Genomic DNA, 27,511 nt, shown 5'->3' with positions numbered 1-27,511 from the left:
TGTCCTGGGAGACCTATAGAATAGCCAGGAATGCTGGTAGTGTCTGCAAGCTGTGCAGCTGGGAGAAGTTCTACAGGGGAGAGGAGACACCTCTGCATGTAGTTTGCAACAAGCTAAGCTAACTTTCAGAGGGGGCTGAGAGTCCATAGCCCATAAGGGCCTGTTGCTACTGATCCACATAGACTGACCATTTTCCAGGAAAAGAATAGTCCAGGATTTGTTCCTGTAAATAGGATGTTGTCCCTGTGCATTGTTTCAGGCAAGCTGGAAATCCCATAATCCTTATTACCCTATCCAAGTTATTTCCCCTAATAAAATAACAAAAACCTAGCTCATGGAATGTTCACTGAATGTGAAAAAAGCATGTTGCCTGGCTGTGCGGAGCTTAGGGGGACCTAGAAACACAGCAGCCCTCAAGAGGGTAGTGCTAAACGTCTGAGTGCATTCACCACTTTATGTAAGCCTTCATACATTCATGTCTATGGGCAGCTTCACACAGCACCAGGGGCATCCCACCACTAAAATACATTTGATTACTCTGTGTAGGTGAAATCACCCATGTGCATGAGCCCTTAATTATCAATTTATTAGATTATCACACTCCCTAAAGCCAGTACACTCAGTTCCTTTTTTTTAATTCAACCAGAGGGCTCAACACAGTGATGTTTTTGCTAACAGCTATAGCTGGCAATAATCACATGTAAAATCCGACATGCTGGTTGTACCCAAGTCATACAACAATCAAATTGGGTACAATCAGTCTGCCCATAGATGGTTTCAATCTCAACTGGTCCTTGCTGAACTGGCTGAGATTCAAACCATCTATGGTCAGCATAACAGATTTCTGCATCCAATCTAAAAATTATTGATGCAGGAATCCCTGTGCTGTGCACAATGTGAGTGGGCATTTGGCTGTTCTTTATTCTTGAAAGAGATTAAATACTGATTTACACTATGGGAGGTCTATTTTTTATGCATTTGATATGTTATCACGGCACTTGTCACTATTGTGAAATTTGATCCCAAATTCAGGGATCCACTCTATTTCACTCTGTTGTATATATATGGCTTAATTTAGCCATTTTCTTCCTGGTCACGATTTGCACGAGAATATTAATCCCATTCAGGGATTCACGATATTATATATTTTTTCACATTTGTGGTCCCATTTGGATGGTCCGTTGTCACTGGTTCCTGGTCTTGATACCAGGTGAGATCATGTTCAATTACTCACCATAGATCCCAGAGAGGATCAATTCACTGATTACTAGTCATTTGCGATATTTATTCACTCTGCACATTTTTTTTTGTATTATATGTTGTATGATATGATTATATTTAGGGTAGCGCTGCATCATTATATTTATTTATTCATTTATTTCCACTTGGTATATGGTTAGGTGCTAGCAGCTCCCCCATATTGGATTTATTGCTTAATAGTAGAGCAGGAGGTCCCTATTAAAATCCCTGTGCTGTGTTATTGTATTCAGACAGTGGGCACTCCTCTGCTGTAAGAATACACTGATAAGTGACTGCTCGCCAGAAACTGATCTGAGGGTCAGCTTTTGTTAAACAGGGAGGGTCACAAACAGAACAAAATTCTGGCTAGCAAATAAACCCTGACACATGAATATCAAAATGACATAAAAATAAACTTGCGTTAGGAATACATAAATCTGAATTATCACATACCAGTGTTCCAGACTTGATGAAAAAATATTCTGGCACTGCTTGGATATCATATTCCTTCGCAAAACTCTAATAATGAAATATAAAGTAGTATTAGGAAAAAATACCAGGCTTGTTAAGAAAAAAAATATTTTATATATCACTTACTGGGTTTTCTCCAACATCACATCTTAAAATAATTGCAATGTTTGTTTCCAAGGCCAGTTTCTGTTAAATAAAAAGGAAAAAATGTATGGTTTCACCTATTACAAAAATACATTACAAAGATTATATTTGGAGACACTGTAACATTCTACAACCTTCAACTTAAAGTCTTAATCAAAGTCAGCAGCAACAGTATTGAACTCCTAACAGGTAGCCAGAGGTTGTGGGAGGATCCAGAAACTTGAACGGTAACCACTCTGGGTGGTTACTAATCAAGTTTCCTGCATGAGCAGTCCTTTCATTGCTATCGCTATAACCTACAGGTTTGTTTTCTTCAAATCATGCAGCCCGTTGATCTCCATGTAAAATTGATCCAATGGCAGTACAGCTACCTAATCACTTCAAAACCCTACTGGCACCTCTCCTGCTTTGTGCTGTTCCCCATATGGTCAGTGTGCTGCCCTTTTCTTGTCACAGGTCTTACTTTGCTTTCCTTGCCGATGGGATCCCAGGATTGTGTCAGGGGGGTGTTCAGGATAGCAGAGTGGGAGTAGATTAAGGAACTCCAATTCCCCATTATCAGCATAAAGTTAACCTGAAAGTGCTCAGTTCTTCCAAGGTGGCCAGATAAGCTGCAAATTGGGGCAGTTGTGTCCTAGATTTGTACTGACTGGAGGCAAAGAAGACATCAGGGGGTTTATTTACTAAAGCTGGAGAGTCCAAAATCAGACTCCCTTCTGCATAGAAACCAATCAGCTTCCAGGTTTCATTGCCAAAGCTTCATTGAACAAGCTGAGGTTAGAAGCTGATTGGTTTCTATGCAGAAGGGAGTCTGATTTTGGACTCTCCAGCTTTAGTAAATAAACCCCCAGGAGTCTAAAAGAAGTCTGATGTGTCTAAAAAGCATGTCTATCACAAAGTGCTATTACATAGGAGCTTATGGACAGTACCAAGGGGCGTAATGACAGTACCAAAGAGAAAAAAACTGTAAAATTAAAAGTCCCCTTTCCCTACTCAACATGCATGCATGCACTTACACAAAATTAGCACACGTATATATATAAATAAAGTACCTATTGCATGCCAGAGGTAGAAAAATCATTTTTTAGCTGTCACAATAATTTAATTCTGAATTGGTGAGATGTAATTGTTTTCAGTGCATCAGTCATTTACATTCCTTTGGAATATTCATAATTCTCCATTTCACAAGCACAGACGATCTAAAGTAGCACAAGTAGCGCTATGCTTTGTGAATCGTCCCATGGTCTTCTGGGACCTGTCATGTGTCCCAGAAGACTACGGAGAGGGGGGAAAGGACAACTTCTGCTTCCAAACGCCTAGGAGTTGTCAAATTCTGGTTGGTAACCCCCCCCCCCCCCGCTCCTCAAAGGTGCCAATCCTTAACGGCATCAATGGCATCACACTAAGAAAATGCCCAACATAAAAAATATATACATGCAGTTGCCTCCCATACAACGCTGATGAGTATATCAAAACATATATTTGTCTGGGGTCTCTCTGGATAAATAGGTGAAAACAATTTAGTAAAAATAATTGGAGTAGATTAATTATATGAAATATGTTATGCAATAGGAAACCTAAAACTACCTTGTTTTTGCATTTTTGTTAATTTCTTTGCTTGTTATAATATGTATATTTAAGAACACTCTCCTACCTTTTACCATTTAAATTTGCACACTCTTTAGCAAAAGTGTGGATGCAGACAGGCCAGTTTGCACAGGAAAATGTGTACCCACAAATTATATCTGAACCTACATTCCTTTTACTCCTTATTGGTGCATGAGCAAGCGTTCATTAATCAGATGTACACAAGCAATTTTTTTTTAATGTGTAGCGCTACACCCGTAGGAGTTGCTGAGTTTTGATTTGGGTCCCTTTAAGCTATGCACAGCCAGGTAACACGCATATTCCACACTCTGAAGCACTAAAAAGTCCTTGAGCTTGGTTTTGTTGTTTTTATTAAGGGGTTAAACTTGGATGGGGTCTAGGGGTACATGGGATGCCCAAGGAACTGTAGAACTTGACGACAACTTCTGAGCAACCTCTACAGTGAGGAACAGTAATATTTGAACACCCTGCGATTTTGCAAGTTCTCCCACTTAGAAATCATGGAGGGGTCTGAAATTCACATTGTAGGCGCATTCCCACTCTGAGAGACAGAATTAAAAAAAAAATTCAGGAAATCACATTGTATGATTTTTAAAGAATTTATTTGTCTTGCACTGCTGAACATAAGTATTTGAACACCTGAGAAAATCAGTGTTAATATTTGGTACAGAAGCCTTTGTTTGCAATTACAGAGGTCAAACGTTTCCTGTAGTTCTTGACCAGGTTTGCACACACTGCAACAGGGATTTTGGCCCACTCCTCCACACAGATCTCCTCTAGATCTGTCAGGTTTCGGGGCTGTTGCCGAGCTGAGTTTCAGCTCCCTCCAAAGATGTTCTATTGGATTTAGGTCTGGAGACTGGCTAGGCCACTCCAGAACCTTGATATGCTTCTTACGGAGCCACTCCTTGGTTATCCTGGCTGTGTGCTTCGGGTCATTGTCATGTGGGAAGACCCAGCCATGACCCATCTTCAATGCTCTGACTGAGGGAAGGAGGTTGTTGCTTAAAATCTCACAATAAATGGCCCCATTCATCCTCTCCTTAATACAGTGCAGTCGTCCTGTCCCCTTTGCAGAAAAGCACCCCCAAAGCATGAAGTTACCACCCCCATGCTTCACAGTAGGGATGGTGTTCTTGGGATGCAACTCATCCTTCTTTTTTCTCCAAACACGACGAGTGAAGTTTAGACCAAAAAGTTCTACTTTGGTCTCATCTGACCACATGACTTTCTCCCATGCTTCCTCTGGATCATCCTGATGGTCATTGGCAAACTTCAGACAGGCCTGGACATGTGATGACTTGAGCAGGGGAACCTTCAGTGCAATGCATGATTTGAAACCATGATGGCGTAGTGTTCTACCGACAGTGACCTTTGAAACTGTGGTTCCAGCTCTCTTCATGTCATTGACCAGCTCTTCCCTTGTAGTTCTGGGCTGATTCCTCGCCTTTCTTATCATCAGTGATACCCCACAAGGTGAGATCTTGCATGGAGCTCCAGTCCGAGGGAGACTGACAGTCCTTTTTAGCCTCTTCCATTTTCTAACAATTGCTCCAAAAGTTGATCTATTTTCACCAAGCTGCTTGGCAATTTCCCCGTAGCCTTTTCCAGCTTTGTGGAGGTCCACAATTTTGTCTCTGGTGTCTTTTGACAGCTCTTTGGTCTTGCCCATGGTAGTAGTTGGCGTCTGACTGACTGTGGGGTGGACAGGTGTCTTTAAAGAGCTCAGACAGGTGCTACTAAGGTGTCTTTAAAGAGCTCAGACAGGTGCTACTAAGTTAGATTAATGAGTGGAGTAGAGGTGGACTTTTTAAAGGCGCAGTAACAGGTCTTTGAGAGCCAGAATTCTTGCTGTTTCTTAGGTGTTCAAATACTTATGTTCAGCAGTGCAAGACAAATAAATTCTTTAAAAATCATACAATGTGATTTCCTGCATTTTTTTTAATTCTGTCTCTCAGAGTGGGAATGCACTTACAATGTGAATTTCAGTCCCCTCCATGATTTCTAAGTGGGGGAACTTGCAAAATCACAGGGTGTTCAAATACTTCTGTTCCTCACTGTAAGTATTAAGCCCTCATTGCAAAAATCATTTCTCCTTTTAGCTCCATACCACTAAAAAATATGCTCTAAACACTTACTATTTTCTTTTTTCAAGTTCTCAATGCTCAGTCTCCCTCTCTGTGTTTCTTTTCTGAACTTCCAGTTAGGGAGCCCATATTGTACATATCATTGAACAGTCAGCTGTACAGCATTTGCTCAGGAGATTACCAGGAATAAAACCAATGTCAATAATAACACTTGCAGAGTGGTTTGTAATGAAGGCATTTGAAGCTGCCTATGGATGTCTGTGCACTGAGCATTGGCACAGCAAGCTGTAGTCTGGGAGTGCGCACATCAGGGTGGCTACACTGGAGCTGCAGCAAGGCCCTGTAAGGTAATGTAGCCTCCCTATAGCCAAACGTCATATCCAGCTGGTGGAACACACATCGGTGCATCACTTCTGATTTGGCATTTTATGCTTGAAATCAGTTTGTTTTATGTGAGTGCAGTATCTATTGTTTGATTTTTATTGTTAAATGGAATTACACTGTATGGCCCCCTACGTTTACTTCCTACACATGTGTATCCATATTGAGTGATCGCTGCATGGTATGATCTTGGTGAATAAAGAGCATGTTCTGGCTGAGGTGGACTACAAGCACCAGCAAAACTGGGACCTTCTTAACAAGCGCATCTGACTATTACTCAGCAGTAAGAGGCCACTGGAGTCAGTGAGTGAGTGGAACCACTGGTGGGGAGCACAGTTCACAGAACGGCACTTTAATAAGAATAAGCACGGGCAGGGGTGGACTGACAACTCATGGGGCCCCCGGGCAATAGGGGATCATGGGGCCCCTGTGTCCTTGCCCAAACTCAAAAAAGCCCATGAGAAAGGTACCAGGGGCATCTCATGGGGCCCCCTACTGACCCCGGGCCCTCAGGCAGTGCCAGACTTTCCAAATGGTCAGTCCGCCCCTGAGCACGGGCACTATTAAGAGACTGCATAGTTTGCACAAATCTTATGGACTATTAATGGTGTCACTATATTGTTAATTGAAATTATGACTGTATTTTAGATATAAAAAGCAGCAGCTACCTATGTTTATATAAGCATACTTTTTCTATCACTTATTTCTAGGCAGCCATCTTTTCTGCAAAATCATTCATTGAACGTTACATCCAATGCAATTTTGAGCCGAGGACTACAAGTACCAGCAGAACCGGGACCTTCTTAAAAGTACATTTGACTCTAAGGCCTCTTTCACACGGGTGGTTGTTCTTTTTTTTTTTTTTTTAATTTAAATATTTATTACATTTTTCATATTAATACAAATACCCATAAAGGGAGACAATTCACATATACTGTAAATAGACATTTATAACATTTCTACATTTCCCCTTCTAGAAACTCTTTTCTTTCCCAACCCACCCCCACCCCCCCTCCCCCCTCCTCCCCCTCTGCATACTCTAACCCATTCTAATCTCTCGAGGCTTATTAATTTTTAGCTAACGTCCTAGTTTATAGTTTCCTATATTTCTCTTTCAATCCTGCTTTTTCCCACTTTTCCCATCTCATATAATAAACTCCCATCCTATCTTCCTGCATATGGTATGATCTTTCCATTCTACCTATCTGGTTTACTCTATTAATCCAGTCTTCCTCCTTCGGTACCTCAGATTTCTGCCAAAACTTGGGTATCAAACCTTTCGCCGCATTTAAGTAGTACCATACACCTGACTCTTTGTATTTATTTACAGATGTCTCCACATTATGTAGGAGGCACGTCGTTGGGTCTAACCCTATGTCAATTCCAGTTATTTCTTCAATCAATTTGACTATTATCTTCCAAAAAACCTGGATTTTTGGACATTCCCACCATATGTGAAACACCGTGCCTATTTCTCCACATCCTCTCCAACACATTTTTGAATTTTCCCCATTCATCTTGTGCTCAACACTCGGTGTAATGTGCCATTGTGTCACACACTTATAATTAATCTCAACCTCTCTCATACTAACATTCTCGTGTATCAATCTAAACATCTTTCTCTGTTTGTCCTCGTCAAACCCTACTTCCATATCCCTTTCCCATTTTGTTATAAAAATTAACTTTGTGTTTGTGTCTAATTCTGTGAGTATTCTATAGACTTTCAAAATACCGTGCTTCCCATCCCTTCGTGTCTCTAACAACCTTTCAAACATATTCCACTCCTGTTTTAATCTCAGGGGTTTCGGGAGATTTCCAATAAAACATTTCAATTGATGATATTTCCACTCATCTATTCTAGTGAAGATATCTCCCTTCTTCTCTATTAATTCTTTAAGTGGTCTCAATTCCCCCTCCACCAAAACATCTCTCAGTTGGGTATCCTCCTTTCTAAACCATCTCCCTGATATCTTATCCTTTCCCGGGGGAAAGTACTCAGTATTTGTGAGAGGCATTAATATAGAATTAAATTCCCATTTTATGTTTTTGTGCAAGTTGTCCCATACCCTTAAAACATTTAAAGTGTAAATACTTGTGCTTTCTTTAATTCCTCTAAACTGTGCTGGAACCCATATCATCTGACTCAATCTAATTCCACTAAGATCATTTTCCATTGTTACCCAACTTTTCCCCTTATGGTTAAATGTCCAGTCATATATTCTTGCTAAGACCACTGCTTTATAATATCTCTTGATATCTGGCAGACCCATTCCCCCTTTCTCTTTAGTCCTACTTAATGTTTCATATGCTATTCTAGGTTTTTTATTCTTCCATATATATCTTGTTAACATTTTTTTTATTATCTTAAAGAAGGCCTCTGGAATTTTAATTGGTACCATTTGAAATCTATACAATATTTTAGGCATAATTACCATTTTGACTAGGTTTATACGTCCTATCCAGGATGGGTTTCCTCCTTCTAATGTTTTTAAATCTTCCCTGATCTCGTTTATCAAAGAAATATAGTTTAATCTATATAAATGCTTAGATGAGACAGTAAGTTTTATTCCTAGGTATTTTATCTCTTTTTCTCTCCATATAAAGGGGAATTCTTTTTGTAGTTTTTCTTTTTCATTCTTTGATATATTAATATTCAAGATCTCTGATTTCGTTGGGTTAATTTTTAGATTTGATAATTCACCGTACTCCTTCAGAATCTTCATTATATTTGGGAGTGTTATTCGGGGGTTCCCCACATAGAACAGTAAGTCGTCCGCAAAGGCCGCTATTTTATGTTCTATAGTTTCTATCTGAATTCCCGCGTTTTTTAAATATATCATCCTTTTTTCATTGATTCCCTCTCGAGCTTCTTTTAGAGAACCTTGGGGACTAATATTATATAACTTTCTGTAATACTCCGTGAACACTTTAATAATCTCTTTAGTTGAGTGGGCCGACTCCCCCTTAGGACTTTTTATCTTTTCTATATAGTTCCTATTTTTCTTTTTATTCAAAGCTCTCATTAGATATTTTCCTGGTCTATCTCCCCATCTATATCTCTCATTTAAAACCCTGTTATATACTCTTCTCTTCTCCTCATCCATCAACATCTCTAGTTCATCTTTTTTATCCATTAACTTCTGTCTTGTATCTTTTGTTATTTTTTTCTTATGGATCTGCTCCAGGTCCAGTATTTCTTTTAGAAGCCCACTGACCCTCTCTCTTCTTTCTTTTTTCTTCCTTGCTCCTGCCGCAATCAAGATTCCTCTTATAAATACCTTATGACTTTCCCAAACTGTAGCTATCGATACTTCCTCTGTTTCGTTCTCCCTAAAATATACCCCAATCTCTTTCTCGATTTTCTGAGCTAAATCCTCATCCAGAAGAAGAGCCTCATTTAACCTCCACCCTAATCCTCCAGTCCACCTTCTTCCCCATCCCATTTTCATTACGACCGGGGCATGATCCGAGAACGTTCTTGTCTCTATTTCAATTTTAACCAGATGTTCTATAAGTTGATGGTCTATTAAAATGTAATCTAATCTCGAGTATGTCTCGTGTGCATTAGAGAAGAAGGTATAGTCTCTGTCTTTCATGTGCATTATTCTCCAGGTGTCCACTAGTTGATACTCGTGCATCACTTTTTTCAAAGCTCTCAGAGACCTACTCCCCTCTCTTTGCACAGAAGAGGTAGTATCCTTTTGTGGGTCCATACAGAAATTTAAATCTCCTGCTACTATCAAATGCCCTTTTTTAAATTCCATTAATTTTTTCAACAGACCCTTCATATACATCTCCGGGTTCTTATTAGGGCAGTATATATTGGCTAAAGTACACTCAATCCCCTGAAGTTTACCTTTTAAGAATAAAAATCTCCTCTCCGGATTGGTCCTTCTGTCCTCCAGCTCAAATCTCATATTCTTTGCCAATCCTATTGCAACCCCTTTTGCTCTTGTAATTGGAGAGTCTGCGTAATACCATATTGGATAATATTTAGATTTCAATTTCACATTTGCCTCTATCTCAAAGTGTGTCTCCTGTAAAAATACCACTGACGTTGCCCTATGATGTAACTCCTTAAACAACTTAAATCTCTTCCCTGGACAACTCAACCCGTTCACGTTATAGGTTATAAACTATTTCTTCCATCCTTCCTAGTTCGCTCTATCTCTCTTCCAAATTGCCTCTTCCTCTTTATCCCTACTGTCATGCAGAGTGTTAACCCAATACCTCCTCCCCTCCCAACTCCCATCCCCCCCTCCCCCCGTCCCTCGTTCTTTTTTTCCCCCCTACCCATTTTTAGGCTTGAATACTGCCTATAAATCATTTGTGGATCTATTTCCACCACTGATTTGATGCTTTGGGCGTAAGCTCCACCCATGGCCGGCTAGCCTCTCCTTCGACCTCCCCAGATCCCCTCTCTCTATCCACAGGAGAATACAAAAATCTTTACTTCCCCCCTCAACCGAAGCACCCGAGGGATTACCATTTCAACAAAGGTGGGGTCTGGGGGGTCGAGAGATAGAGGAGAAAAAAAATATATTTTTCTCAATTCTCCCTCCCCTCTCTCCCCACCCCCGGGCCCCCCCTCCCCCCAACCCACTGCCAGTCCTCTTTTCTTGTATCTTCTGTTTCCCTTCTTTCTTTTTCTTTTTCTTCTTCTTCCCACCCCACTATCACCATTCTTTGCAGTTTCAGTCTGTCACAAAAATCCCTCAGTTCCTCCGGGTATCTCAAATATGCTGTTACGCCATTTTTCCAGCCAATTAAACAAGCTGGGGTACCCCATCTATACTGGACGTTCTGTTTTCTCATTTGTTCCAACAAGGGTCTCAGGGATCTCCTTCTCCATAGGGTCTCTGGTGTTAGGTCCGCATAAATTTGGATATTTAAGTCTCCATACTTAATTAATGATCTTCCTTTAATCTTCCTCCATATCTCATCTTTGACCCCAAATTTTTGGAACTGGACCACTGTATCTCTTGATCTTTCCTTCTCCGCAGCTTGATAAAACTTTCCTATTCTAAACACTCCATCCAGTTTAATCCCGTCTGTTTCAGGTCTGTCTCTTATGGAGTTTAGAATTTTTACAACTAGGTCATATAGTGATTCCCCTTTTACTTGCTCTGGAATTCCTCGAACTCTAAGGTTACATCTTCTTTCTTTATTTTCTTGAACTTCCATCCTATAGAGCAATTTTTTCTGGGTATTCTCCAAGTAAGTTATTTTTTTCTCTAGATTATCTATGGTTTGGGCCTGGTTTTTAACTTTTTCCTCTGTTTCTTCCACTCTCGATAGCAGGTGTCCTAAATCATTCCGCACAGCTGTCATTTCATGTTTTATCATTTTTTCCAAATTTTGGAACATTTCTATCATCTCCTTTTTATTTGGTGCTTGTAGTTCACCGTCTAGTTCTTTTTTTTCCAAGCCCTCTGTTGTTAGGTGGCTACAGCTACTATTCATACCCATTGATAATCTAGGACTATTTCCCAGAGTAATGTCCATTTCCCCTTTTGCGCTTGCGCCTTGGGCCCTTTCTGGCGTAATATTTCCTTGCGATGTAAATTTCTTTATCGTACCTGTTTGAGACCCTTTGAGCCCTGTTCCCTTAGGACCTTTGTTCTTCATGTCCTCTAAATCTATGATTTCTTCTCTTATTCTCAAGATGAAATTATATCAGTCCTTTAATTTGTACACCAGACAAGCCTGCTGTTTTCCCTTATATTTTTACTCTCCTAGAACACCTGGAGCTCTTCTCATCTTCTCTTTCTTAACCCAGGGAATCCTCCCCTCCTCTCCTTCACCCCTAGCTCTCCTATATCACTCGGGGATCCCCCATACGATAAGCCCCCAACAGCTCTCACTCACCCTTCTTCTTCTCCAAACAGTGGCTCCGAGCTTAAGATGTAGGGCTTTCGCAGCAGCTCAGTCCTAGGGGGGATTCCTCTGGGTTTCACTTTTCTCCTCCTGTTTTTTGTTCAAGGTCTTCACAGGAAAGCAGGGTGGTTCTCTTTACTCTATTGGGTCACCCAGACCCAGGATCGATCAGCTGGCCGGGGGGTTTGAACATATGTAAGCCGGCGGCTCCCTCTTACATCGGGACGCCAGCCGGTTTCTTCCTTCTCCCAGAGATCCTCCGGGGCCGGTCACGTGCTCCCACCACGTCACCTCACCCCTCAGCCTCCCGGATCTCTCCCCCGTAAGGCGCCGGGCGGACCAGCGCGTCACTGCCACCTCCGCCCTGGTCCCATCTCCGGCTCTCTCTCCTCTCCTCCGCCGTCCGACAGACTCCGGTGAGTCAGATCCCGAGTCCTGCTCCAGAGGGTCACTAGGGAGGTCGAGTAGGGGCGGTTTAGCAGGGAGCTATTGCCGCATGCTCCCCACAGCCGCCATGTTCAGGCTCCTCCCTCATGTGGCACAGGAGTTGAGGACTTCACCATTTGGCCGTCTTGAGGCCCCCCACAGTGGCGGAACGCCCACACGGGTGGTTGTTCTGCCGCTTGTTCTTTTATTTTGAAATTCCAACACTCCTGGCACAAAAGATTATTAGCGTTTGTACATTGCGTTTATCTGTGATTATGGGCATTTACATGTGTTTACATGCGGCTATGTTTAGCTGAAGTAGTACATTCTTGCCTTTTCTATAGCAACTGTTTACTTAGTTTTTCTTTGTACTGCAATTAACTGCGTTTATGTACTTATAGCTGCGGTACATCACTCCTGGATGCTGTCAACTTTATTTTTACTAAACGCATATAATCGTATGTTATGAAAATGTTGCTAAATGCAGTGTGTGGATGGAGCCATAGGGATGCACTGCCTGCATTTAGCTGCAGTAAATAAGTTTCTCTAACCGCAGCTAAAAGCTGAAATCTGACCGCCGGTGTGAAAGGGGCCTTACTTAGCATGAAGAGTCCACTGGAGATGGAGAGTGAGTGTGATCACTGGTGGGGAGCACAGTTCACGGACTGACACTTAATAAGAAGAATAAGCATTGGCACTATTAAGAGACTGCATAGTTTGCACAAATCTTATGGACTATTGATGGTGTCACTATATTGTTTATTGAAATTATGATTGTATTTTGGATATATAAGGCAGCGCTTACCTACCTATGTTTATATAATCTTGAGGGATAACACCCATTGTAGTGGCAGCAGACATTATTTACCTGTATGCATTTGATTATTTATTTATTTAATTCTTTGAACACGGGTATTTATAATATAGTTCTCACTAATCCTGAGCGCAGGATATAAGTTTTTGTTTTTTTTAGAAAAAGTATGCTGCTGCTTAGATATTTTTTTCGCAAGCGTTTAATAACACAAAACAAATGGGGAAAATTCTGCAGATGAGGGTCTGTTGCTAATCATGGTTAAATAAATAAAAATACATTTCTGAAGTACTTACATCCATCCCAGGAATTGCTCTTCTGCAATGAGGGCATTTTATGTTCATGAACATAAGCACTACGACTTTATGACCAGCATCTGTAACTACCTGTTTTATCCTTTGCTGAAAAGAGAAAATGTTGTTATGGTATCATGTATTTGAAAATATACAAAATTGTTGTAAATAATTGTGAATTCCAGACATGCAAAAAGTGTACAATATTTCCAAAAGCATCTGCACATAGGACTTATAGTACATAACCAGCTCTTTATTAAAGTGCAAACAGGAAGCAGCAAGGTAAAGCATAAAAATCTCCATTTAAAAAAACACCTTATTGCACCATCAAACAGGTTCTTTTTTTGAGCATGCTGGAGATGCAAAAAGTGTATTGAATTCCACTGACCTATATAGACAATAAACTGCTGTTACAGTTAATAATATAAAAAAAAGCTATATATATATAAAACATTAAACCAATAATCAATAATACATATATATATATATATATATATATATATATGGGAAAAGTGTATCCCATACTTACCGTAATTTTCCTTTCCTGCATCCTCCCCATATCAGCCTACCACAGGTCAGCTCTGCCCTCTCTGACCCCTCCAGGACAACGTCTTACCTAGCCTATAAGAGTGGCTGTCTCCCCTCACTCAGCGTTCAACATATCACTCCTCGCAATGGAGACTGGGTGGGAATCCCCAGCTGAAATGGGGAGGCATATACTGTAATATATATATATATATATATATATATATATATATATATTCTACCATATTTTCAGCAGGTCCAGAACAATTACAAGTTTACTCACAGCATCACCTAGTGGTAAAATCGGACATCACAGAACAAAAATTGATTCTACAGGAATAATTGATTTTATTTATTTATTTCAGGCACTTATATAGCGCTGTCCATTTATGCAGTGCTTTACACATATATATTGTACATTCACATCAGTCCCTAACCCTCAAGGGGTGTACAATCTAAGGTCCCTAACTCATATTCATACATACACATACTAGGGCCAAGTTAGACAGGAGCCAATTAACCTACCAGCATGTCTTTGGAGTGTGGGAGGAAACTGGAGAACACCAACGCAGACACAGGGAGAACATGCAAACTCCAGGCAGGTTGTGCCGTGGCTGGGATTCGAGCCGACGCCCCTAGTACTGCCAGGCGGAAGTCCTAACCATTTAGCCACTGTGCTGCCCCATTGTTCTGGATAGTTTTCAATCATTCTGGATGATTTTGATTTCCTCCAAACCATGCAAGAAATGGAAACAGCTTCACTTTACTGCTCCTGTGGAAGTGATCACTTCCAAAAATAAACTGACCATCAGCTAAAAAAATATGCACACACTCCTGGAAGCAATAGCAGCTGGGTGTGTGTGTAATGCTGGATTCACACTCGAAGCTCAAAGATCAAAAACTCTTGAGGAGAAAAAATTGATTATTCTCATTAGAGATTGTTTACATTTCCACTCCAAGTCACCAGAAGCCAAATGCCTGAAGCTCAAACAAGTTCTGGAGCTTATTTGGTTGCTCAATTCAGGCAGATTTTCCCATTTTTTTGAGCGTTTTCAATTTTATTTAAATGAATGGAAAAGCGCAATTTGCGCGATTTTTTGCTCAAATGAAAACCTTTTTAAAAATAATAATAATATATGAACAAATAAATTTAAAATAAATACACACATTAAAAGCATCATAAATAAATAATAAACAAATAAAATAAACTAATAATATGTAATAATAAATAAATAGTTATTAACCCCTATATAAAAAGAAAATATACCACTAAATATACAAAAAATAAATGATTTTTATTGATAATATTAGCAATAATATTAATACATCCTTCTCTACCTCCACCCACTAACTCACTCACTGCCCAGGAGATCACTAATCACTTCAAAAATAAGATTGATACAATTCGTGACAAGATCTCCACTGTACAGATATCTACCTCACTCTACACCCCTTGTCCACCTGCACAATCTATACTTCACTTGTTTAACCCAGCTACTATAGAGGAGGTTGGTAAACTGTTTTCTAAAGTCCACCTAACCACCTGCCCCTGGACCCTGTTCCCTTGCAAATACTACGGACACCCTCTGGTTCTATCCTTCATTCTTTAACTCATAACTTCAATCTTTCCCTTTCTACTGGCATCTTCCCCAATTCTCAAAAACATGCGCTAGTCACCCCCATACTTAAAAAAGCCTCACTAGACCCCACCAATCTTGGCAACCTAAGACCCATCTCCTTACTTCCTTTTGCCTCCAAACTCCTTGAATGTCTAGTCTACAACCGGCTGAGCTGCCACCTTATTGAAAATAACCTCGATCCCCTTCAGTCTGGATCTCGCCCACAACACTCCACAGAAACTGCTCTCCTAAAACTCACAAACGACTTATTATCCACTAAAACCAATGGTCACTATTCCGTACTCTTACTCTTGGACCTCTCCGCTGCCTTTGACACAGCTGACCACCCCCCCTCAAAAAAAAACTCTATCTACTTAGTCTCCGTGACTATACTCTCCGTTTGTTTGAAATGTACCTATCTCAATGCACCTTCAGTGTCACTTACAACTCTACTTCCTCCTCTCCTACTCCTTACTGTCGGGGTCCCCCAAGGTTCTGTCCTTGGACCTCTTATATTCTCAATCTACACTTCTTCCTTGGGTCAGCTGATAGCTTCCTATGGTTTCCAATACCATTTCTATACTGATGACGCACAAATATATCTTTCTACTTCTCAGCTCACCCCATCAGTTTCCACAGGTATCATCGATTTACTAACAGATATATCAAACTGGATGTCACACCACTTCCTAAAACTCAATCTATCCAAAACTGAGCTCATAATATTTCCTCCCCCATGTGCCTCTTCCCCTGATTTCTTGGTCAGGATCAATAGCACCACTATCAACCAATCCCTGCATGACAGGGTGCTAGGGGTAGCCCTGGATTCTGAACTATCCTTTCAGGCCCACATCCAATCCCTGTCCAAATCATGCCGCCTCAACCTCTGCAACATCTCCAGAATATGCCCGTTTTTAACCAATGATACCACAAAGCTCGTAATTCACTCTCTGGTCATCTCTCGCCTCGACTACTGCAACTCCCTTCTCATTGGCTTACCTTTACATAGGGTATCCCCTCTCCAGTCCATCATTCACCTTACCAACTGTTCATTGTCTGCTACCCCTCTCTGCCAATCCCTCCACTTCCACTTGCTCAACGAATAAAATTCAGAATACTAACAACAACTTACAAAGCCATCCACAACTCCACCCCCAGCTACATCACCAACCTGGTCTCAAAATATCAACCAAACTCTCTTCGATCCTCCCAAGACCTTCTGCTTTCTAGTTCCTGTGTCACCTCCTCCAATGCTCGCTTCCAGGACTTCTCCCAAGCTTCTCTCATCCTATGGAACTCCCTACCCCAATGTATCCGGCTGTCTCCTAATCTATCCATCTTTAGACGATCCCTGAAAACCTTTCTCTTTAACTACTTGCCAGCCGCAGATAGTCGAATGACAGCTACACTGCGGCCGGCCAGTTCTCCGAGGGCGTCAAAGGACGTCCTCCCAGAACGCGCTCTCCTGCGCGCCCCCTATGTCCTATGGACACAGCTGATCACGTGATGTGGTAAAAGGCCAATCACAGCGGCTTTTTACCACGTGATCAGCCGTGTCCATTACACGCTGATCACCGAGAAATGCAATTGCCTGTTCTCGGCTGCACTTTCCTCACGCTGTCAGAGCAGGGATCGGCACCGATCATCAGGGCACTGATGATCAGTGCCCTGATGACCGGTGCCCAGCAGTGCCACTCACCAGTTCTGCCCACCTGTGCCCAGCAGTACGCCCACCTGTGCCCAGCAGTGCACCCTCCTGTGCCCAGCAGTGCTACCCACCTGTGCCCAGAAGTGCCACCTACCTTTGCCCAGCAGTGCCACCCACCTGTGCCCACCGGTGCCACCCACCTGTGCTCACCAGTGCAGCCCAGCAGTGCTGCCAGTCAGTGCCACCAGTCAGTGCCCAGCGGTTGTGCCAGTCAGTGCCCAGCAGTTGCACCAGTCAATGTCTAGCAGTGCCGCAAGTCAGTGCCCAGCAGTGATACCAGTCAGTGCCACCTATCAGTGCTGTCTATCAGTCCCACCGATTAGTGCCGCCTATCTGTGCCACCTCATTAGTTCTGCCTATCAGTGCTGCCTATCCGTGCCACCTCATTAGTGCTGCCTATCAGTGCCGCCTATCAGTGCTGCCTATCAGTGCCCATCAGTGCCGCCTATTAGTGCCCATCAGTGCCGCCTCATCAATGCACATCAGTGAAGGAGAAAAATTACCTGTTTGAAAAATTTTATAATAGAAACAAAGAAACTTTTTTTTTCCAAATTTTATGCACTTTTTTTGTTTATAGCGCAAAAAGTAAAACGCCCAGCGATGATTAAATACCACCAAAAGAAGGCTCTATTTGTGAGAAAAAAATTTCATATGGGTACAATCTTGCATGACTGTACAATTGTCAATCAAAGTGCGATAGCTCTGAAAGCTGAAAATTGGCCTGGTAAAGAAGGGGGTATAAGTGCCCGGTAGACAAGTGGCTAAAGAAGCCTATTCTGTTTCTACCTAGTAAACCGCTATTTATTTCCTCCATCAGTTCATCCCCCCCACAGCTATTGCCTTTTGTATCACTCAACTCTTACTCTTAGATTGTAAGCTCTAACAAGCAGGGCCCTCTGTTTCCTCTTGTACCAAATTGTATTGTAACTGTACTGTCTACCTTCATTTTGTAAAGCACTGTGCAAACTGTTGGCGCTACATAAATCCTGTATAATATAATAATAATAATAATAATAATAATAATAATAATAATAATACACCCTAACCCTAACACAAAATAAATAAATTATTATTAATTTATTGATTTTTTTTTAAATGGTTAGTGGGTTAATTATTTATTATTGAATATTATTTGTGTATTGTATTTATTTATTATTTATTTATGATTATTTTTCTTTATTTTACATTTATTTATTTTTAATTATTGGTGTTATTATTATCACCCTAACAAAAAAAAATTAAATACTAAAAAGACAATGCAGAAATTATTAACTCTCAATCTACCCTACTCTAACAAAAATAAAATATAATTAATAATTTAAAAAAAGAAATAAAAGCTGATGGAAAAGCTAATAAGCTGAAAAACATAGTAACAAATGATGCAACAGATGATATTTTTCTCTATTGGCAAATAAAAAAAACGCCAAAGCTAAAAAATGCCAAAGATGCCAATCCTTAACGGGGAGCAGGGGACAAAGCCTAGAAGCGAAACTTTCCCTTTTGAGTGGAGCTCTGCTTTCAGCCTAGAAATATATTTGATATTTATTAAGTCAACACAGTATTTTATCCTTATGTAGCACTACCCCCTTAGGAGTTGCTGAAGTTTTGGGTCCCCCTATAGCCCTGAAAAGCCAGGCAACATGCATTTCACATCTACATGTATTCAGAAGTCAGTAATCAGTCCTTGAGCTTGTTTTGATGTTTTATTAGGGGATTTTGGAAGTTGGATGTGGTAAGGGGTGTATGGGTTGCCCACTCAGGAACTGAGAAACCGAGGACAACTCCTGAAATATGTACAGAGTTTACAGCAATCAGTCTCTTCCGGAGAGCTAGCCTGCATCTCCTCTAGTACTGCCCAGCCCCGGATGAATCCTCTCCTCATCCAGCTGTACTAGGTGAATCCCTGGGCAGGGAATCCAGTGCCTGCCACAACAGTGTGAACAGTTCCAGGTAAAAAGCTAATCCAGTTTCCCACCGGAGTGCCCCTTTCCCTTGCTGGCCCATGGTCTGCAGGTCTAATGACTTAGTCCTTCTCCTGTGTTGCCAGTGACTGTTACTAGGACTTCTAGCTGGGCTGCTTCTTTCCTGCTGCACAGGTGGTCCTCTCTCAGGGGGCCGGTGAAGTCCCAAACTTTCCTCCTTCCAAAGTCCCTGCTTGGAGGTGAGCCCCTTCCCAACTGAGCCTCTCAGCCCTGACCTGAAATTGAACCCTGCTAGCGATCACACCCAGGCTGCTACTCAGCCTTCTAACTAGCAATGGAACTTGAATTCCCCCTAGCTAACTAGGAGGGTGCTACACATGCATAAACATGCAAAAGTCACGCAGAAACGTGTGAAAATATCTCAAAGATGCTACGCTCAAGTGTGAATCCAGCCTTTGGCTTGGTTCACGCTGCCGCATCTTAGGATCCGACTTGTGAGACCCCATGTGAAATCTCATGTTAGTCAATGAGAGCTGTAATTAATTAGCACTATTGAAGTCTCTCAGACTTTAGAAAAGGTTTCGGTACTACTTCAAGCAACTTCTATCCGACTTGTGCCCATAGACTTTAATGGAAGTCGCCTCCAAGTCAGATTCTCATCTATATTGATGTGATTTGCATCCAAAATTACAGGAATATTACCCAGGCAGCTATGGCATGAAAGTCGTGCACAGGGGCGGACTGACAACTCATGGGGCCCCCGGGCAATAGGGGATCATGGGGCCCCTGTGTCCTTGCCCAAACTCAAAAAAGCCTGTGAAAAAGGTACCAGGGGTATCTCATGGGGCCCCCTACTGACCCCAGGCCCTCGGGCAGTGCCTGAGTTTCCAAATGGTCAGTCCGCCCCTGGTCGTGCATCATGTCACATCCAAGTCATACTTAAGTCGCATCAGGTCATCAGCAAATCGTAAAGATGTCGACTGGCAAAGTTGCACTGTAGGTTGCAGTAATGTGAACCGAGCCTTATACCACTTGCAGCAAAAAGGTTCATTCTGATTGTCAGCTCTTTGGGCAATCAAACCATTGGCTGCATTTTTTTTGTTCTCAGAGGTGGGTATTTTGAGGTTTCAATTTATTCTGTGTGTGTTTATTTTTAATTGATAGGGCTTTTTAAGTTTGGGGTTCTCAAAGTGGGGGATCCACTTATTACTGACTATCTCTTCTTGGAGCTGACTTTTATTTGCAGTGCAGGTTACAACTTTCTGGTGGGCTCACTCAGGTGGGTCCAGACTAGAATTCGAACACACTTGAACACATCCCTAAACAGCAGTAGCAAGAAATAGAGCTTGAAATCCAAGGCTACAAAAGAAGCTAATCCATCAGCACTGGGAAGCCAGGTTGTGTTGTTTTACAGAAAAAGCATAGGTTTTCTCATTTATGTAATTATTGCAAGGCTAACAATATTTTGCAGTGAACTGAACAACAGTGCAAAGTCTAGGTTTTGAGCTGAACACCAATGCTAATTTAGAGTTTTGCACCAAACACCAGTGAGTTTTGATTGCCCACTAATGGCAGTTTAGAATTCTGCACCAAATACCATTGCTGTGTGAGTTTTTTTTTCTTTTACTGACCACTAAGGCCTTTTGCTCACTGTTCATACTCAGGATCCTGTTAACAAATATTATTCCATAAAGACCTTGCATAAACGTGCATATGTGTACACGTGCGTAAAATTCTTCTTATCCTTTTCTAATTACCAATGCTGAAGTACATGTACATGAGTATACACACTTATACATGCTTATGCACATAAATTACTGTACTCAAATGAAACATTTTGTATTTTTTGGCTTGTTACTCATCATTGTATTAGTGTATTAGTGATCTTGCTGTTTGCATTGTTCCATAGACAACAATGCACCTGTGTTCAGATCAGTAAAAAAGTGTTGTTGTGTACTCCTGTATGCAAGAGGCCTATTGTGAAGTTAGAATTCCGCACTACACACCAATGCAGAAAAAGCCCAAGTTTCACTGTAAAGAGGTAAATGTTACTATATATATTTTATTGTGTATTATGATATTTAATACTCACTGTTCACACTAATAAATAATGTGTTGTGCATCAGAAAATTATTTGCTGGCGCATCATGGCAGCACACAATGGGTTGTAGCTCTGCCCCAATAACCTGATAGGGCTGGTTTAATACAAATCAAAGATAGACCCAGCTTGCAGCATTCTCCTTTTTGGCATCACCTGATCAGGACTGGTTCACGAGGTATCCTTTACCGCTAAGGTTGCCACCTCATCCCTTTAAAACCGAACGCATATTAAATACACAGGTTCTGTGGCTGATTAAGGTGGAAACTAAACTCACTTGGTGCCTTATCTACATTAGCCTCAGAACCTGTGTAATCAATATGTGTTCGGTTGTGTTCGGTTTTAAAGGGATGAAGTGGCAACCCTACATACCGCTTGTCGACCACAGCCAGGTTCAGCCTCTCCTGGGTTGAAGTTCTTCATGTTCAGCCTCTAAATGAGCTAAACAGTTGGAGCCCCATTACGGTGGTTCGGGCTTGTCAAAGAAAGCTTTAACCAAGCTTCAGAATAAGTGTCAGGATTTTCCCTTGTTTTTTCCATCTTTTCTCTGTTTGTCAGTGTTTTTTTCCTGCGCTTGTTTGTGTAGTGGGCTTTGCCATTTCCAAGATGGCTTCAGTGGTGCAAGTACACACTGAGAACAGTAAGTGTGTACTTGCACCACTGTGGGCCATTTTTCCTGGCTTGCCCTTTTCCAAGATGGTGCCAAGAGCCACAGGTTGTGATCTGAGAATGCTCAGGCAGTGATACCATCACTGATGGTTAGGAGTGCCATTGTTAAATGGATTTAGGGCATTTTGGGGCAACACATGGTGGTGTTCTCTACTCATGCATGCTGGATGCTTATGTGGTCATTGTCTGCAGATATTATTTCCCTTTTTATGGCATTCACCTGGGCTCTTCCTATCTCGGGCTCCTTCTCTATGCTTGGTTTGGGATCACGGAGTCTGAGGTGAAGTGGAGGAAACTCTCCACAAGGTTAAAAAGTACTTCCTAAATATCAATAAATATCCATTTTTCATTTCCTTTATTGAGGGACTGGAGGAGCTAATCCAGGATAAATGACAGGGGCCAGAGGTAAAGGCCTGTATGAAAACCAGTTTGTCAAAACTGCATCCTCCGAAAATGCCCAAGGTCAAGCGCTGTTATGTAGCATCTGGAGGTGCCTGCTGACTAACAATAACATTGCAGCGGTAGGCAGACGATATAGAGGGGGACAGCTAACATAAAAAACTGGATAAAGTGGAGAGAGACAAGGTGGAACCAGCTTTGCAATAGCTGAAATTTGTGGGAGGCCTTGTGGCAGAGGCATCATTTTCACAAAAAACAGAATAATTAGAAAGGACCAGTGCACAGGTGTCAAATCCCTGATAGATCAGAGGAGGCAAAATCCTACAAACTGGGAAAAGATGACAAAGTCAACTGAAGAATTTTTAATTCTTAGACATTAAAGCCACCTGTCGTGGAAGAACAGTAGAAGTCCTTTTAAGGATGCATTCATCCAGGAGGTACCTATGGGAGCCTGTTTGTGCACACACCTGGATGAAAATTATTCAGGGTCAGTGGGCCATAATGTCTATATCAGTGTGACATTGCTGGATTTTTAAGGAAAACCTATCTTCCAATCATTTCCAGCAACCCAGGCTACTGGATTCAATGCAAGAGAAAATAATTCTGGACCAAATTAACTAAAAAATGAGAAATAGTGAAGGTTCTGTTCACCTCTTTCCCTAGTAATAAAAAAAAATCAGGCATTCTGTGCCCAGTGCTAAACTTGAAAAAAATCAGCAAGCAAGCATATGAAGTTGGAGTCGTTTGAGATGGAGAATCTCCAATCAATTCTATTATTGATAAATCTGGGAGATTGGACTCTCTCTGTAGGTTTATCAGTTGCCTACTTACAAGTCCCAATCCATCCTGCATTTCAGTCCCACTATCAGTTTCAGTGCCTTCTGTGACGATCGCGCGTCAGATCCCAGCCCTTCTCACCAAACTCGTGACCGAAGGACTAGCCAATCTAAAACCGCGATGTCACGTGCGTAACAAGGCCATGCCCAGCTGCACCCTGCACAACGATTTTCCAGCTAATGGACCACACATCTATGTACCGGCAGCCTGAGTGCGATTGTTACTGGGTCAGGTTAATTACGCAATTAACCCTTCACACTGCCACCACCTCCTTTTAGTACAGAGAAAGAGGAAACTTGATGGTTGAAATAAACGTCTGTATATCACTATCACTGAAGACAGGTTATACAGAGGGTTAAACACACATAGTAGTGCTTTTCAGCGGCAGGAATTCGTAAGTTGCATTAAGGAGCTTTAGAAACAGTTCAACACTTTCAGAAAGAAAGATTTATTACTAAAAGGTTAAAAGGGTGCAATAAAAATATTTACAGAAAAAAGATGTAACCAATATACATATAAATACAGAGAGCAATAACACAGCAAAGAGGTAACCGAAAGAAGTTTAGAGAGGTAGAGTACTTGCCAAAAGTCCTGGGTTAAGCAGATCAAGTTTCAGAGCAAAAGGGCGCTGTCTCCCAAGTTGGTTCTGATGTTAAAAGGGAGATTTCTTCAACTTCCACTCTTAGGCCTGACAGCCTAATTTGTGGTCCCCCAGCAGGGGGTGTCTCTGAAGCCAAGGACCAATGCCTCATTTGGGGAGGGGTGTCTAGGCGGAGACCCAAGCTAGAACCAAAATCTCTCTTAGCTTATATTTTGGCTCATAACTTTTCCTAGGCACAAGTAACATTCCACCCACGGGTAGATTAATATGAAGACGCATCTGCGGAACGGTTAGATAAGAAATATGGAAGGCATACTTGAATGGTTCAAGAGATGTAATTTTCTGCTTTCCTATGTATTCCAGCCAAGGAGTGTGACATATCAAACGGTTTGTCTTCTTGTGAGCAATCTGAATATATGCCTGGTTTTTATCTAAGTCTCTCATATTCCAAGATATGAGACATAGGGGGAAAATGGATTTTAAAAGTGGTATCTAGTTTATGACTCCCCTGGAATGTCTTTAAACTCAGGAGAAGGCTTGGGTTATCCTTTTACGAGGTGCCAGATTGCACAGTTTCTTAGACCGCCTGGCACCCAGCTCAGAGAGGTTTTATAGCTCGGAGCTGCCTGCTGTGCTCTGGCCTGCCTATGACACTTCCAACACACAGGGGGATGAGGAAAGATATATTTGTACAATATGGGTGATCCTTTGCCAAGATGGAGGTTGGAGAAAAATGGTTGAACCGCATCCATCTCTGTGGGTACGATTGCTACACCTTCCTTTCTGTCAGTCCACCTTCTCCAGGACATTCACAAAGGTCTTACTGTCTGCAATAGCGAGGAGGATAATAATACACCACTACTTGGATAGCATCCTTCTTCTAGCCAGCAATTGGGAGGTGCTTATCCAGCATTTGGATGTTCTGCTACAAAGTTTTTGGTAACTAATCAATGGGAAGAAATGTTTCCTCTGCTCAATCCAAAGAATAATGTTTTGGGGGGCATTTTGGTGTACACAGAAAAATTCAGTAAAACTTACACGAGGCATGTTCTGTCTCCTGATAGAGAAAGTCACATATGGTTTGGGAGCAAAATCTCTTCCAGCAGAAAAATGCTGGATCCTTGGGTCTTCTTAATCGATCAATTTATGTTTATGAATGGAACATTATCATGTCAGATGCCAGACAGACAGATTGGGGGGGCACATTTCAAGGAGAAGGCTGCTCAAGATCCTGGGATGCTTAGTTCATGAAGCATAGTATCAAATGCTCTAGAACTGAGAGCTGCGTTCAAGATTCTTCTGGCATTCTTTCCATTGATAAGAGAAACAACATTGTACTGTGCCTAGACAAATAAATGGCAGTTGCATACATACAGAGGCAGTGTGAATGAGGAGTTGAACCCTGACGTTGGAAGTGTGACTATTAGTTGAATGAGCTTCGATTCATCGAAGAGCGGAAGGGCGCACTTCTTAGACTGCCAGTATCGATAATTGCAATTATACCATTTTGGCCCAAGGAGGGTCATCATTGTCTCTGCCAGTAACACCAGATCTGTTCTCTCAAGGCCAGTTTTGCCATCCAGCCACAAGAGACTACATTCGATGGCATGGAGGTTGAGGGGCGGAGACTACCAAGTGAAGGGTTTTCAGTGCAGATAGTGATTACCTTGCTTCAAGCTAGAGAGGTCTCCATGAATAAGACTTACCAGAGATATGGGTAAAATTTTCAGATCTGAAGGAGCAAAAAGCTGGGAGTTCTTTATCACCAGAATCAGTGAACGTTCTGCAGTTCTTACAACCGGGTCTGGACAAGGGCCTAGGTTAGGTTCATATATGTTTAATGTTCAAGTTTCAGCCTTGCCTGCAGTTACTGGGTTTCAATGGATCCTTAATGCTTTGTGATGCAATTCATAAAGGATTGCATGAAGTAAAGACCTCCCAGGAAATCCTTGTTTCCTAAGTGAGATTTGCCTACGGCCCTTAAAATTCTTTCAAGGCCTACTTTCTATCCTTTTCTCTTAAAATGTCTGAAACAGTTAATTTTTTACTGTTTTTCAGTGCATTCTGGGCATTTTGGAAGGTCTCCTGATATTATCTTTAAAAAACGCTTCAAATTGCAAACGCACATAAATGAGGTATGCAAACGCAGCTAAACAGACGTTTTTTAACCTACATTCTCCAGCAGTCAGTTTCCATCGTTCAGAAGTGTTTTCCAAAGTCATTCCTCAGTCTACCCACTGTTAAATTAATAATATTGCTGAAATAGTTTTTACTACAGTAAGTACTTGCCTCCATCAAATGGTGAAAATACAGTATATCTAATTCAGATTTCCTAGCATTACAGATAACAGTCCCTAGATTAGCTATTGTTTCTTACGCCTGAATAGATTAAAAAGCCAATAAATGCCTTAATACTTAGAATTTAGCACTTAATTGGGTTTTATATGGAAAATCTAAATAATACCTTCTAAAAAAAATAAAAAGTACCTGATCACGGATTTTTTCCATTATCTTTATGTAGCTCTTCCTTTGATGGGTCTCGAAGCTCAGTTTACTGACTGATATCAGACTGCAATAAACAGATTCAGAATTCCCTTTTATATACAGTAGTTAATTATTGGCATGTAGTTAGACCACATACTTTTATAATTATCTCTTTGCTTAATACCATTTGGGTGTGCCCTGAATAAGTGTGTGGATTATGCCTTGAACACCTACAGGAGCATATAATTTTACAATACTATTTAATACGTGTTCTTATTGTTCCAAGTGTTTGAGCGTGGGTCTATGTCTGCATGTATTCTTGCACCCATTACAAAAATTCTACTTACCCAGATCAGCAGTACACACTGAAGGGGGAAGTAATTGCCTGAATCTCACTGTACACAGTGTGTGTTGGCTGGTTTCCCAATCATTTTCAGTTCTGGCTGTCTGAGGTTCTTGCCAATTCTATTACTTACCATGCCATGGGACTATAGAGCCAAACTTGGACTGGTACAAAAATTATATGTTCCACTTATATCTAGTTCATGTGAATGTGATATCTTTTCTTTATTAAAGGTGTTTAAAATCACTAGCAAGGCTTGTGGGCTTTCACACTCCTAATAGATTAGTGGAGGTAAGTTTTGGGCCATTATCTGTAGGTTGACCCCTGACCAACTATGTTTTTGCATTGTTGGTCAGGTTTTGCATGGTGCTGCAAAATTCTGTTGTAGGCATTTTGGTTCAGGTTGCCAGTCACTTTGTTCAAGTTGTGAACTCTGCAGTCAGCAAATGAGCCCCAAACCATCACACTTCCAACCTTGTTTTACAGCTGCTGTCACACACTGAGGAACCGTGCTTTCACCTACTCAGTGGCATACAGAAATGCTACAGGAGGAAGCACATATTTTACAATTTGACTAATATGTCTCAACCCTGTTCCAGTTTATAGTATTATTATTATACAGGATTTCTATAGCGCCGCCAGTTTGCGCAGCGCTTTACAAAATGAAGGTAGACATTACAGTTACAATACAATTTGGTACAAGAGGAAACAGAGGGCCCTGCTCATTAGAGCTTACAATCTAGAAGGAAGGGTTGAGTGAGGCAAAAGGTAATGGCTGTGGGGGATGAGCTGATGGAGGAAAAAAAGGTAGTTTACTAGTTAGAAGCAGGATAGGCCTCTTTACAGAGAAAGGTTTTCAGGGATCGTCGAAAGGTGGATAAATTAAAAGACAGTCGGACAGATTGGGGTAGGGAGTTCCGTAGGATGGAAGAAGCTCAGGAGAAGTCCTGGAGGTGAGCATGGGAGGAG

General features: G+C 41.4%; 1 protein-coding gene across 1 annotated transcript in view; it reads right to left on the bottom strand.

Moving 5' to 3' along the window:
* LOC149473676 (uncharacterized) overlaps positions 1–26,276 on the bottom strand; it is a 32,906-nt gene extending 6,630 nt beyond the window's left edge. Inside the window, exons 1-4 of the mRNA XM_089674744.1 lie at positions 26,203–26,276; positions 13,341–13,445; positions 1,837–1,896; positions 1,693–1,758 (exon numbers count right to left, since the gene is read on the bottom strand). Coding sequence (XP_089530870.1) covers positions 1,693–1,758; positions 1,837–1,896; positions 13,341–13,445; positions 26,203–26,223 — 252 coding nt within the window. The 5' untranslated portion in view covers positions 26,224–26,276. The remainder of the gene's footprint in view (positions 1–1,692; positions 1,759–1,836; positions 1,897–13,340; positions 13,446–26,202) is intronic.
* Positions 26,277–27,511: the final 1,235 nt, after the last annotated feature.

Source organism: Staurois parvus, unplaced genomic scaffold (genome assembly GCF_062004578.1).
Source record: "Staurois parvus isolate SC_StPar_1 unplaced genomic scaffold, SC_StPar_1.0 ptg000012l, whole genome shotgun sequence".
NCBI lineage: Eukaryota > Metazoa > Chordata > Amphibia > Anura > Ranidae > Staurois > Staurois parvus.
Note: the sequence above shows the minus strand (reverse complement) of the source record. Positions and strands in the feature narration are given on the sequence as shown.